This window comes from Dreissena polymorpha, chromosome 7 (assembly GCF_020536995.1).
Source record: "Dreissena polymorpha isolate Duluth1 chromosome 7, UMN_Dpol_1.0, whole genome shotgun sequence".
NCBI classification, from domain to species: Eukaryota; Metazoa; Mollusca; class Bivalvia; order Myida; family Dreissenidae; genus Dreissena; species Dreissena polymorpha.
Genome location: NC_068361.1, coordinates 55,707,700 through 55,722,562, shown reverse-complemented (window position 1 = coordinate 55,722,562; position 14,863 = coordinate 55,707,700). Strand labels below are relative to the sequence as shown.

General features: G+C 34.8%; 1 protein-coding gene across 1 annotated transcript in view; it reads right to left on the bottom strand.

The window, feature by feature from the left end:
- Nucleotides 1-312: 312 nt before the first annotated feature.
- LOC127838229 (uncharacterized) overlaps nucleotides 313-14,863 on the bottom strand; it is a 76,575-nt gene continuing 62,024 nt past the window's right edge. Inside the window, exons 45-59 of the mRNA XM_052365845.1 lie at nucleotides 13,408-13,587; nucleotides 12,316-12,344; nucleotides 11,273-11,333; nucleotides 10,759-10,905; nucleotides 10,499-10,540; nucleotides 9,637-9,747; nucleotides 9,340-9,498; nucleotides 9,017-9,087; nucleotides 7,860-8,004; nucleotides 7,329-7,437; nucleotides 6,936-6,990; nucleotides 6,493-6,597; nucleotides 5,388-5,606; nucleotides 2,416-2,463; nucleotides 313-1,848 (exon numbers count right to left, since the gene is read on the bottom strand). Of these exons, the coding sequence (XP_052221805.1) occupies nucleotides 1,801-1,848; nucleotides 2,416-2,463; nucleotides 5,388-5,606; nucleotides 6,493-6,597; nucleotides 6,936-6,990; nucleotides 7,329-7,437; nucleotides 7,860-8,004; nucleotides 9,017-9,087; nucleotides 9,340-9,498; nucleotides 9,637-9,747; nucleotides 10,499-10,540; nucleotides 10,759-10,905; nucleotides 11,273-11,333; nucleotides 12,316-12,344; nucleotides 13,408-13,587 (1,529 nt within the window). The 3' untranslated portion in view covers nucleotides 313-1,800. The remainder of the gene's footprint in view (nucleotides 1,849-2,415; nucleotides 2,464-5,387; nucleotides 5,607-6,492; nucleotides 6,598-6,935; nucleotides 6,991-7,328; nucleotides 7,438-7,859; nucleotides 8,005-9,016; nucleotides 9,088-9,339; nucleotides 9,499-9,636; nucleotides 9,748-10,498; nucleotides 10,541-10,758; nucleotides 10,906-11,272; nucleotides 11,334-12,315; nucleotides 12,345-13,407; nucleotides 13,588-14,863) is intronic.

Below are 14,863 nucleotides of genomic sequence, written 5' to 3'. Positions count from 1 at the left end.
GTGATCGCCTTTTGTCCGTCGTGCTACGTTCGTCGTCATCATTTGCCTTGTTTGGTGATAGTGGTATTATGTCATGTTGCGTTTAGACTTATGTGCTCTTATTTTTCAGTGACACCGAATACTGCACTCCAATGTTTCACAGGGAGAAGGGGCGCACAATTTATACATTGTCCCCGGGCGCCGAATAATGTCGCAACGCCTCTGCCGCCATGGTCTATGTTATACATTATGTGGTGGTATTCTAGTTCATTGGTGACATCAAGACTTCGCGCGTTACATTAATTAACACGATAGGTAAAGAACTAACATGCATACAAGTAAATATTTATTGGTATAGACATATATGCATATAATACACATATTATAAAGTTTAATACATATATCACTGATTTTGAGTATTCATAAAAATAAGTAGAAAAAGGTTATATTATGTAAAGTATAGGCACAATAATGAAAATAAAGTGAAAATAAAGTAGAAACAAACATGAAAATAAAGAACTGTCACGAGGAATGTATAATAATTATGTATGCGTTATAAAAGTGCAACACTATCATTTTTTATGCAAAACATTTAACGGAACGAGCACACAAATACAAGCACACTAAGCGTGTGTTTTTTTGTAAAAAACACGCGATCTTACCTAATACTGTAACCAACGAGCACGCAGATAATTGTCAAACACGTTCTTTCTGGTTTCCTTCAAAGACGATTTAAAAGTATTGAGTGAAATGTAAATACCTTTTACTGGAATCTCCTTTAAAAACATGGTTTAAGCATGACAAATAACTTCATCAACAGGCATAACAATATCAGTACGCTATTGGGTTTTAGATACAAACACTTTAAGAGAATATATGCACCAATCCATTTGTATATATTTACAAAAACATTAAAATATATGTATCAATACCAAACTCACTTTTCAATTTTAAACATTTAACAACACCAAACAATGTAAACGTGTTTTTTTGGAAAACTGAAGAAAAATATTTACAAAATTGTATTTGTATTTATGTAAATAAATATTTTGTCGGAAACAAAATAATTTATCAACAATCACAACATCTAGCTTTTGTGAAGAAAAAAGTAAAGCAAAGCATGAACAAATGTGCATCTGTCCATTCTGATCGGATTTCTGTCAGCAAAATATTTTGGTCCAAATACTTTGTTCAATCAACTGCAGCATGGACTTGCAACAGCAAAGTAGTGTCGAACGAAGACTTCATTTTTTACACCAACACGTTAACAGAATAGAGTCACATCTATATGCAAATATAGATGCCTGTCGCCAACATGTCGAGCCCAGAGCCAATGGTGCTTGTGATTATCTTACTAGCTGAATTATGCACATGTTTGATCTGGACCTTAACCCATTAATGCCTAGTGGACTCTCCCATCCTTCTTAATTGGATCAAATTTATTTTCAAAATTAGGGATGTGTAGTATATTTATTTCTATATTTAGAATATTTCTAATATAAATTTCTTTAAGCAAACAGCGGAGACCCTGATGAGACGCCGCAGTATGCGACGTCTCATCTGGGTCTACGCTGTTTGCCAATTTTTTTTTTTTGACGCTATGCATAAATGGGTTAAGGAGTAGCGCCTTACATCTACCGGTAACCAAGTACAAAGCTTGAAGAATGTTAACATTTTGTAGGCATAATGTATACTTTTCAGATTGATCCGTGCATTCACATGCAAAAACCTTGTTGTTGTTTTTTTAATTTCAGTTTCATATTCTTGTGTAGTTGTTTTCAGGCGTTTCAATGCATTCGTGCGTTGTGGTTGTTTTCTATTTCAATTCTGAACCTCATTGTTATAGACGGGGTTGTTTTTGCCTTGGATCTGAAAGAAGAACACATGTCCCTGCTTTATCTGCTTTAAACATTTTTTAAACTATTACATAAACATAATAATAATAAAATATACGTTATAGCAGTGTTATATCGAATATTCCTTAATTGCATGCACAAAATGTGTGTGCATTACAATAGACAAAAAGTACACAGTTTCTGCTATTTTCGAGACGTTCTCACATTTTGTGTATTCTTAATTATCGTTACAAGTTTTGGGGTATTGATCTTGAACACACTTCTTTTAAACTTTCAATACGGGACATAAATCAAGCACGATGTGAGCAATTGTGCCAGAGACAAACATTCTTAATGATGTGCTACTTACATTTCTCGTAAGTTTCACAGTATTATAAATAATTCCGAAAAACGTGTATTGATATTGTCAGTACATACACGAGGGCGTCATCGAACACCAACTTAAGAGTATGAAGATAAAAATCTATAAACGTACATAACAGTATAGCCACAACTAGTTCTCTTTAGCTCGTATTGTATTTTTAAATCGTATCCAGTAAACATTGTTGAAATATTTCAGCATCACTAAGAAAATACTTACGTCTGAAAATGGCTGCATGTTCTTTGACTTGTTAGCCTTTTTGTAGCACTGGAAAGAGAACAAGTAAATATTGCCCTAATGGTGTTTTTTCCAATAACACATCTGCGAGTAATGATATTTAATGTTTAATATAAATGTAATTGAAACTCTGAATTATAATTTAAGTTAACAAACATATTACCGGTAATAGTTATTTAAACAAATTCATTTATTCTGAAATGGTCAAAGCATGTTATCCCTAAATGGTTTTTTAAGACTGGCATTTATATGACACATATATGACACACTCACATATGACACACTCATATATGACAAACTCATATATGACACACTCATATATGACACACTCATATATGACACACTCAAATATGGCACACCCATGAATGGCACACTCATTTATGAGACACTCATTTATGACACACGGTTATATGACACACTTAAATATAGCAATTTCACATAATCATACTCAAATATGACACACTATTTTATGAACCATTAAGATATAACAAACATACATAAGACACATTCAAATATTAAGCAATCATATATTACACAGTCATTATGACACACTCATATACGACACTAATAAATGACCTATTAATTGTGGACGCATTCATATATGAACCACTCAAATATGACACTCGAAAACATGATCCATTTGGATATGGAACACTCAAATATGACACTCTTATTTATGGATCACTCATATATGAAATTATCCTATATGATACACTCTTTTATAACACACAAAAATTAGGCGCTCTCAAATATGGCGCTCTTAAATAAATGGCTCATGCAAATATCAAACACTAAAATATCATACTCTTTTATGACAAAATCATAAGGGATACATTCATACAGGTCACACTCTAATATTACGTATTCAAATATGACAAACTCCTGTTTGACACAATCTTATATGACACACTCATATATAGTACAATCATGTATGACATACTCAAATAGGATACACTCATATATGACAAACTCTTACATGACATACTATTATATGACGCTCTCTTATGTAACACATTTATATATGACACTCACATTTGACACACTCATATATGACCCACTTATATATGACCCACTTATATATGGTACAATCATATATTACATACTCTTATATGAGATACCCTTACATGACATACTAGTATATGCCACACTTATATATGACACACTCAAATATGACACACTTGTGTCTGACAAACTCATGTACGAGACACTAATACATGACACTCTAGTATAGGACACTTTCTAATATGACTCTCTAAAATATGACGCACTCATTCATGACACTTCAAATATGAAACACTCATATATATCATACTCTTTTATGACAAAATTATATATGACACAATAATATAGGACGCATTCAAGAAGGACATACTCATTTAGGAAACATTCATATATGATGCACTGATATATGACATACTGCTATACAAAAACTCATATATGACACACGTACTAGTATATATGACACACTTATATATGACACAATCATAAATGACACATTTATTTATGACACTTTGTCATACATGAAAGACTCCTATATGACACACTGACACATAATTAACACTCTCATAACTCCCATATGACAACAAACTCAAATATGGTGCAATCATTTATGGCACTGATATATTTCTTACTAATATATGACACATTCAAATATGGAATACTTACATATGACACACTCATAAATGACACGCTCATATATGACATGCTTATAAATGACCTACTAAAATTGGACACACTAATTTATGACATACTCACATATGACACCCTAAAATACTGCACACTTATTTATGACTCTATTATATAACACACTAATATTTGACACTCTCTTGTAGTACACGCTCATATTTGACACTCTTGTAGTACACACTCATATTTGACACTCTCTTGTAGTACACACTCATATTTGACACTCTCTTGTAGTATACACTCATGTTTGACACTCTCTTGTAGTATACACTCATGTTTGACACTCTTGTAGTACACACTCATGTTTGACACTCTCTTGTAGAACACTGTCATGTTTGACACTTTCTTGAAGTATACACTCATGTTTTACACTCTCTTGTAGTAAACACTCATGTTTGACACTCTCTTGTAGTATACACGCATGGTTGACACTCTTGTAGTATACACTCATGTTTGACACTTTCTTGTAGTATACACTCATGTTTGGCACTCTCTTGTAGTACACACTCATATTTGACACTCGCTTGTAGTACACACTCATATGTGACACTCGCTTGTAGTATACACTCATATTTGACACTCTCTTGTAGTATAAACTCAAGTTTGACACTCGCTTGTAGTACACACTCATATTTGACACTCTCTTGTAGTATACACTCAAGTTTGACACTCATGTAGTACACACTCATATTTGACACTCGCTTGTAGTACACACTCATATTTGACACTCGCTTGTAGTACACACTCATATTTGACACTCTTGTAGTACACACTGATGTTTGACACTCTCTTGTAGTGCACACTCATATTTGACACTCGCTTGCAGCACACACTCATATTTGACACTCTCTTGTAGTACACACTCATATTTGACACTTGCTTGTTGTACACACTCATATTTGACACTCTCTTGTATGACACCCTAATATCAGACATACTCATATATAACAGACTCTTATATGACACACTCATCTATGACATATTCATATATTTCACTCACATATAGGACACACTCATATCTGACCAACTCATATATGACACATCATAGGTTGTTACTCCTATATATGGCACATGTATTAACGGCACTATCACATATGACGCACTCATTCATGACACACTTATATATGACAAAAACTTCTAAGATGGCATCAATATTACTTTTTCAGTAAACGAGACATTTAAAAAAAACACACAGAATCTTGTTATGCTAACCTCTACGAGTAATTTTAAACCGTTACACATCTGACCATATGCGTCTTTCCACTTACATAGATACCGATTCCGATCGCAATCAACGCTGACCCGCCCACAACAACAACAACAATTATGATGATTCTATTCCTTCTATTCTTGTCGTCGTTGTCGTCCCGTTCTGACGGCCGCTCTGTGACCGGGTTCTCAACGACTATTTCCGTGAGGGAGGCGGTCCCGGTCTCCGTACTGAAAGTTTCGCCGCCTACAGTCAATTCTATGCCGTTTATGTTTGCCTGAAAAGTTTGAACACAATTATTGGGACCGTGGTCTAGTGGTAGGATGCTGGTATAGGAACCGGAAGGTCCCTGGTTCAAATCCCGTTTAGACCACGGAATTTTCCTGAGTAAAAAATTAATCCCATGCTTGCTCCTCTCCACCCAGGAGTATAAATGGGTACCTGCGACGGAAAAAAGCCAATGTGTGCCAATGTGTCGTGGCTGCAAACTGCGCCGAATGTAGACGGACGACTTATATCCCAGTGATCTGGGGGGGGGGGGGGGGTAAAGCCACTGGGGGGGGGGGGGGGGGGGTAAAGCCAAAGTAGTTCTGAAAAAGCCAAAGTAGTTGAATATGGGTCTCGTATAGGGCCGTTCCTAAAACGCATAAGGCTAGTATAGTAATCAGACTATAAGCACATGCATTTGCATGAGCTCTGTTCAAATGCTGGAGATCCTGGTAGCATAGCATTTATCCTGTTGGGTTAAGGGTGTGTGCAAGAAGAACAATAATCATCAGTTTTCCTTATTGCATCTTTAAATTCAAACAAGCTAACGTGTCAGACACAATAATATCTTCGTTCAAGTTATTAGAAAGTAAATGACATCATTTTAATTTGTTATGATTAATGATTAATTTGTTGTCACTTAAATGCAAACCTGTATGGTTTTTTTTTCAGAAAAGGGGCGAAACATGGATTAATGAGTAATCATTTATAACCATTTACAATTAAGACTCTATGTAGAGGTAAACGTTTTTAAAGAAACGGAAATAATATTTCAAGTTTCGATGCGCGAGGATTTAACCACTAGGATGACTAGTCAGCAATCATGAACGCTTAACAATTACATGTAACTTTTTTTTTAAACTAAATTCATATTTCAACAAATATTGTCAACTGACCTCTGCAATAAAGGACTCTGCGGCCGAATTTATGTCCACTCCCTCTACGTCACTCTGACCCGTACTCTCAACTGTAACGTCAGCGAGAATGCTACCGTCTCGCAACTATTGTAGACAAATTTCACAGAAAAAAGTATAGTATAAATTATAAGATATACACTGGTTACTCAGTTAATTAAATATTAATATATATACACTGGTTACGCAGTTAATTAAATATTAATATAAATATTCATTTTATTTTCAATTGCTCTACGTATAACAAAAACGCTTAAGTAGCTGTTACACTTATTGCTAATGTTTTTATTGCAGTTGTTGTATATGTAGTTTAACCTGATATTGTTATCGATATAGTTGTTGTTTGGTAGTAATACTTGTTATTGCTGTTGTTATTTGTGTTGTTCAAGAGTAGCCCCTTGAAACTTATGTTATCAACCACTCACCACAACTGTGACATTTGATCCGGGAGCTTTCTTTTCCATTTCACGTTTGATTTTGCTGAATAAAACATAAGAACATGATAAATGGAAACGTCGATCCAAATTATGTTTAAATGGATATAGCATAGACAGTTTGTCATCTAGATAACAAACACCCACAGTATGAATTTTCTAAATGAATTTTTGCATTTATACATGTATCAAATGTTTATACGTTGTAACATTTTACATCAAGTGCTTTCATATGGAAAAACATTTTACACAACAGACGGAATAGTATAATTTGTTAACATTAAACAACCAATTTTCATTTATGACCAATGTATTAAAAGAACACATTCCGATTTCATATTATATTATAAAGGTGAGGAAGTTCACAATATTTCAGTTCTATACTCTATAATTTCCTGCCGCGCCTGCGCACTGAAATCAGCCAGTTTCTTGTCTTTGGCCACTGTAAGTCGAACCTTGACTGACTTCGGTTTAGTTTTCATCTGCGTCTCCGCTGTACACAAACATGCACAGTTCAACGTTTAAGTTTGATGCCCATATTGTGCTTGTTTATAATCATCATTAGAGCAATAACTTTATATCAGAACCTTACGTTTAACGGATATTGAACAGACAGTAACACATATCCCTCTTTGAATGTCAAAATGTTGTAATACGTACTTTTTAACTTTAGAACAAGTGCTTAAAGCTCATACGATTTGGATTCCTTCTTCTAACTAAATAATGATCTAAATGATGCACATTAACTTCTTATGCCAATGATATTATTTTTGCCAGAGGATTAAAACCGGAGTTAAAAAAATAAATAATATTTTGCTTATGCTAAATTTGCTGTGCATTGCACGATCCGCTGATTTAAACTAATGTTGTTGTTTTTACATTATGTTATGAATTCTAAATTTAAAAATTACATACTACAATCAACAGATTCCAAAGCTCCACGTATTGCCGATCCTACTGGATCCCCGCTTGTGGCGTTCAGGCAGTGGCAGCTTCCGGCCTGGCATATGACTTCAAATGACCCCGTTTTGCTGCACCGGTACTGCACCTCCGGTGCTTTCTGTGGCGAGCGAAGAGAAAAACGCATTTATTCATAATGATTTGATTGGGTTAATCTAATTTTGACAATAAACTTGTATCATGAAATGAAACATGTGTCTGGGCAACAGGGTATTCAAATATTGTTTTTTTTTAATATGAATACATAGAAAATAAGCCGGAACATGAACCTGCCTAGTGATTTGTGCGCTGTTCTGAGAATACAGTTTAGATGGTTCACCCAAAAGTTACTTGTCGTCAACTAGCTGTAATTCATTAAATACTATACCGTACACAGAGTCTTTTTGGTACACACATAATTGATCAAGTTTGAATGTTCTATAAAATATTGAATTCAACATAAGTTCAATGGTTTCAAAAGCACATGACTGAATAATCCTATAAATATACTTTAAAGGCACTTTTTCACAGAATTTGGCATGCATTGAAGTTTGTCATTAAATGCTTTTTATTGATGAATGTAAATATTGTATCTAAAAACTTTAGTAAATAAAAAATACTAAAATATTTCTTTAAAGTAACCCTCTACTGGGCTCGAACCAATTACCCCTGGAGTAAAAGTCTATCGCTTAGACCACTCGACCATCCATGCTCGTGCACTAACTGGTGCATTTTATACTTTATATAAGCAATCGTCGTAGTATCACAAAATAAAACGTCAACAACAAAACTCTCCAAATTATTAAATCGTTTCGCGTTGAAACGCTTTATAATTTTCACGCTTTTCAATCGTCAAAAGATGCATATAATTGATCTTTTAGAGCATTGTTTAATGTTCAGTGTCACTCTTTTCTCACACATGTCATAACTACAACGAAAATTTGCGAATCTGAAACTTTTTTTTGTCAATTTACCAAACCGTGAAAAGGCCCCTTTAAAGCATTTGACATCTTATTAAGACATAGAAAGGTTTGCGTTTTAAATGTTTTTGTAATTGATATCTGGTCAATAAACGGAACCCATTGCGAATTACATTTATCAATGTACATACATTTAACAAATCTAAACCATACCTCTCCTTTTAACGAACCCTGCTTTGCTTGCTGATCCAATGACAATTTCTTCATCTCGCATTTTGATTGAGCTATACGTTAAAGAAAAACGTTAATCTTCGATTGTTATAAAACAAACATATATAAAAAACATTCCAATAAAAGTTAAACACATATGCTGTACATCGTTTCACCCCCGGGTTTGCGTTGTACACGTAGATCTAGTTTTACAGCGCGTATTTTGTTCTTTGTCAATAGACTGAGGACCGAGAAGCTTGTTAGAATTATCGATAGTTAACTAGATCTACATAGCATACATTAACAAAACTATTGTCTGTTCGTGCCTTTCTCGCAGTTGGTCACCACTTTTCCGTTCTCCACAAATTCCGCGGTACAGTCGCACTTGTTGATTCTGCACAGGGCATACGGTCGCTCCTTACACACTGACGTCACATTGCATTGCGCGCCGCACGCTGGTGGCGACTGGGTGGGGCACGTCTGACCTGGAAAATAATGGCAAAAGTCGTATGACGCCATCGTTCTTACGTCATCGTCAAAAGTTGTTTTATTTTTCCAATTTCTTGTAAATGCATGTTGAAATTAATCCTTATGAAATCAACAATACCATGACCTCCCCTTACATTTGGAACACTGCTCCATGGGATGTGACATCGTTTGGATCCGGCACCCATTGCAACCGTCCCCGTCATTGGGGCAGTATATGCGTTTGGTCGAGATACCAGGGCCGCAGGCTGCAATACATGAGACGCAGTTCATATCGAGTTGAGAATGTTTTTGCATTTAATTGGTAGTGTGTGCAGCTATTCTTAATTATTTCAGGTAAAAAAATACTTTAAGTGGTTTTTGTTTTTAATCACATAGCCTTTCGCCATTTATAAATTCGTGTTACTCCTATAGTCAGACTTACGTACGGAAAGAACAACCATTCATATAGTGTTTGCATATGTTTTATAATAATATATTATATATACAAAGACATCAAAACTTTGGTAAGACGCGACTCTTGTACGATTTGATGGTCAAACGTAATAACTACACAGCTGCTCTCAAAATTTATGTTCCAACGCGCGCTATGTGACGTTCAAATAAGGCATTAATGTGCATAAAGGAACGTCACACCATCTTTGTCACTTAGTGCATTGTGTTATATACATAATGCTTTATATGATACACATTTGTTACTCGAACGCAGTTGGTAGAGCCATGGTCTGCCAAACCGGGTGTCGTCAGTGCGAATCTCAGCCCGTTCATACATCTTGTATTGAATGGGAAATAATGTCTACGGACATTGCCCCATACATCTAAATTAATTTGGTCAGTTATCATTGACTCGCACATACCTATGATCACTAAGTACTGGTAAATATCTTTGGTTTTCTAAGCTTCAATACGGAAAGTGTGAGTTGATGGTCCTTACCTAACTGTTACTGTTAAATGCTATCAATGGCGTTAAAATCCCACAAATCAAACAAAGAAACTTACACGAAAAGTCAACGTTGTTTGTTGCTTGTCCGACTGGAAGCTCTGTAAAAGGTTTAAATAAATATTTCTTTATTTTTCAACATACATAACTGGAAATTATTTTGAAGGCGAACTCAAATTTCACAATGTACTCCTGAAGGTACTGCTTTTTTTAATTGTGTGCATTTCTTATACAACTTCCAAACATTCAAATTGATTCACTATGTTTTTAAAACAACCACAAATACAGACATTAAGGTTTCGTAAATGTGTTACCGTACCCTTATTGCAGTCGGTGGCGTTCGTGACGCTTCCGGTATCTGGGTCCACGCATGCGCAAACGCCTTGGTAACACTGCCTTTTCATGAACTTTCCTTCTTTGTCACAAACTGGCTCCAGATGTCCGGAACCATTATTTTCGCCCAAAGCTAGACGAGGGAGCATACAATCACGTAACGTAAATGAAACAATGACACTGCCTAAGTACATGTATATAGTATATTTAGTTTTAATATGTTTGAAAATAAACGTTTCTCCATCAGTAACCGGTTTAAAATGTTAAATATTCATTTTCACAATACAATCAACAACATCGTTTGCTATTTTGCGTCTGAAATATAACTTGCACATTAACAAAATATTTTAACAAGAAAAAAAACACGCAATCATTGCCAAGTTTCCTAAATTGGAATTATTATCAATGTTAAGGACTGACGTCTGAGAAGAAAAGCTACTCTATGAGAATATTTGTGTTTTGGCTAATGTCACACAGTTGTAAGTCAACATCGTACTAACCTTTACACATGGCGCTCCCGCTGTTGACTACGCAATGAGTACCAGTGGCACACTTCATTACCTACATTATTCAAAAAAATGGTCTCTCATAACCACCATGATCACTCTTGTAAAATTGTCTTGAACAATATATCTGTTTTAAGATTACTAATGCAGAAATATAAATAACATTTTCAAGAATAAGTCGCTTACTTAATCACTTAAAAACACGACCTCCCTTAACAATAATATCTATAGAGATATTTCACCCCAAATCATTTTTATATCGCTTATTATATTAAAGGCTCTATAAAGGTGAAGATCCGTAATTATTTACCGATTTTTTAATATTTTTTCCGTATTTTATATATAAAGTTTATCAAAAAACAATATGTATATGCAATTGGACATTACCATAAAAATATGAGCAATACAACTTGTTTTGAGCTCAAAATACAGTGTCTTCCAAGTCAATCGTGTTTACAAACAATCAGTTTATTTACATCGCTATTTACTCGGAAAAGTGAAAGTGAAAGTGACTCAGGTCACCAAAAATATATCGTTGATTTTCAATGTTTCCGGTATCACTCGAAAAGTATGTATCTTCTTAAAATGGTCAAAACGTTTGTAGTGATCTAATTTGTTACTTTTTGCTGGTAAAAGTTGTTTTAAATAGAATAAAAAGTGAATGTCCTTTTGGCTATTTTTAGCATATGTCACAGCGTTGGGGCTACACATCACGATAGTTGCAAAGTTGTTAACATTTCTTCCAATTATGAAACGGGTACATCTTCAATACGTTGCACCTCAGCTGTGTTATTAGCATTTTTTTTATGCAAGAGTAACTGAAATCCGGTAAAAATTAGGCAAGTTTATATGCATAATAATTGGATTTGTCACCTTTATAGAGCCTTTAAATTTCGAACAGACCAAACAGTTGTCACAGTTTTCATAGACTGACGGACTAAACAATTAAACCAAGCAACATAATCCACCATTTTTTTCTAGCGCAAAATAAGTATATTAAATCTAAAATAAATATCTGCCCAACGATCGATACTTACTGCACAAGGAGAGGATCGTCCGTATCCCCCTGGAAAAAAAATATAAATAAGTTACTATACACTTTATGAGTGGATGTTACCATACGTATTTTAGTCGTGGAGCTGTAAGAAATGCAAAAGTAGACAAAAAGTAAAAAACAAATATTGTTTTTCTTTTACCAAAGTGCGTGTTCGTGACATAGTTGTTGAAATCATGTAACTGTCATGAGAAAGCATAGTTGCAAGATTCAGGTGAATGTATTATGAATATATAAGCCAAAGGTTTTTGTTTTCGGTGTGAAAACACATTATAACAGCGCTGTAAAGGCAGATTTCAACATATGTATTTCCACTACGCGCAAACTAAAAATTGTGAACTGTCTCCGTGTTCAGCAATAATCTTAATATCACACCGACACGTATACCTACTAGAATGATTTGCAATTTGTAAAAAGTACCCCAGCACGCTAAGCGACAAAACAATTTATACCACTGTTATCATTTACTAACAAACATTAAAGGCGCCTTTCCACGTTTGGGCAAATTGACAAAATTGAAAACGGTGGTTTCAGATTCGCAAATTTTCTTTGTAGTTATGATATTTGTGAGGAAACAGTAATACTGAGCATTTACCATGCTCTAAAATAGCCATTATATGCATCGTTTGACCATTTAAAAACACGAAAATTATAAAGCGTTGCAACGCGAAACGAATTTATAATTTGGAGTTCTGTTGATGTCGTTATATTTTGTGAAACTACAGGATTGCTTATATAAGGTATAAAATACAGATGTCATGATATCCGGAGGGATGGCCGAGTTGTCTAAGTCGTTGACTTTTTACTCCATGACTCCAGGGGTAAGTGGATCGAGCCCTGCTGAGGGTTACCTTTTTTCCTTTTTTAATTTTATTCTTGAATTTTTACTAGAGCTTGTTATATCCAATGTTTACATTTATCAATATAAATCATTTTATGACAAACTTCAAAACATGCCAAAATCTGTGAAAAGGCCCCTTTAAACAAAACACATTTACAGGACCAGTAATAAAAAATGCAAAACATAAAAAAGCAACAACACTTAAATAAATATATAATTTTTTGTTTAACCTACCGCAAACACTAGTGCAAGCCACCAGGTCGTTAAAGCTGTTAGGGGTCATCACATTACAACCCCTGTCTATGTACATTTCACAGGAAGCGCTGTCAGGGTTAAAGTAGTACCTCTCCGTCTCCGAGTCATCGCACGTTCCAACCAGATCCGGTTTCTCCGAACACAGTTCCGGTCGCGATGCTACAAAGTATGACAAAACGCTGAAATCGCAGTCATTGTTGGGAAAACGCCTTTCAGAATTTTTGAGACAGCATCCAGTTGGACACACAGTTGTTTAATGTATAGGCATAGCATGAGAGCCAGATATCTGCTCAGTTCTTACGCGTTTACATGCGGTTTTGAGCAACAGAACTGTAACTTTCAAAATACCAAGGATAAAGAGCATAATTTCAGTGTTAGATCGCATTATCATTTCATGAGTGGTTATGTCAAACATAGTTTCACGACTGGCAGAGTGTTAATATTATGACTGCACAGAAAAAGATAATGCAATTTTTACACTGAAAACCACTTATTTCGTATTTATGCTTCTCTTGTACAAATATTTTAAATACTCGAAATATGCCAGAGCTTTATAACATTTTGAGTTTTAACTCGTTTATGCCTAGCGTCTAGAAAAAAGGCTTTGCTTAAAGAAATTTCTGTAAGAAACATTCTAAATACAGAAATAAATATACTAGACATCCCTAATTTTGGAAATAAATTGATCCAATTTAGAAGGATGGGAGAGTCCACTAGGCATAAATGGGTTAATGTATATAGGCTAAGCATGAGAGCCAGATATCTGCTCAGCTCTGATGTGTTCAAATTCGGCTTCGAGCAACAGAACTGGAACTTTCAAAACCGCAAGGATAACGAGCATATCAGGTAATTTCAGTGTTAGATCGCATTATCATTTCATGAGTGGTTATAGTGCTGCAACAATATACCGGTATATCGGTATATATCGCAATACGCAATCCGCATATTGTATTGCGATACGATTTTCGTCATACCGGTACGAAAATTTTACAAACATGCGTCTACATTTCGTTCAGAAAAGCCATCCAAAATAATGATATCAAGGTAAACAAAACAAAGCGGTATTTTGTAAAAATAAATTGTTACGTACAAATGGCATTCTAAAAAGTCTATTATACAGAGAAGCGTTGTTACATGGGAGCATTCATTCTATGCTTTTAAACGAATTTTCGTTGAATTAATTACGCACAACTAAATGTTTCTTTCGATTCTGAAATGAGCATTATTAAATTTGTAATCCGAATTTCGGAAACATGCTTCCGAAATGTAATGCTAACGCGACAATAAAAAAAGTGCTTTATTCTTTTTCTCAATAAAAAGCGAAAGCGCGCAAAAATTATACAGACATGTAGAACGTCGCGTGCAAAGTGTGCGTGTATTTGTGTTGTATAAAACGGGAACATCACGTCAGGCGATTTACGCGTGTTCAGTGGGG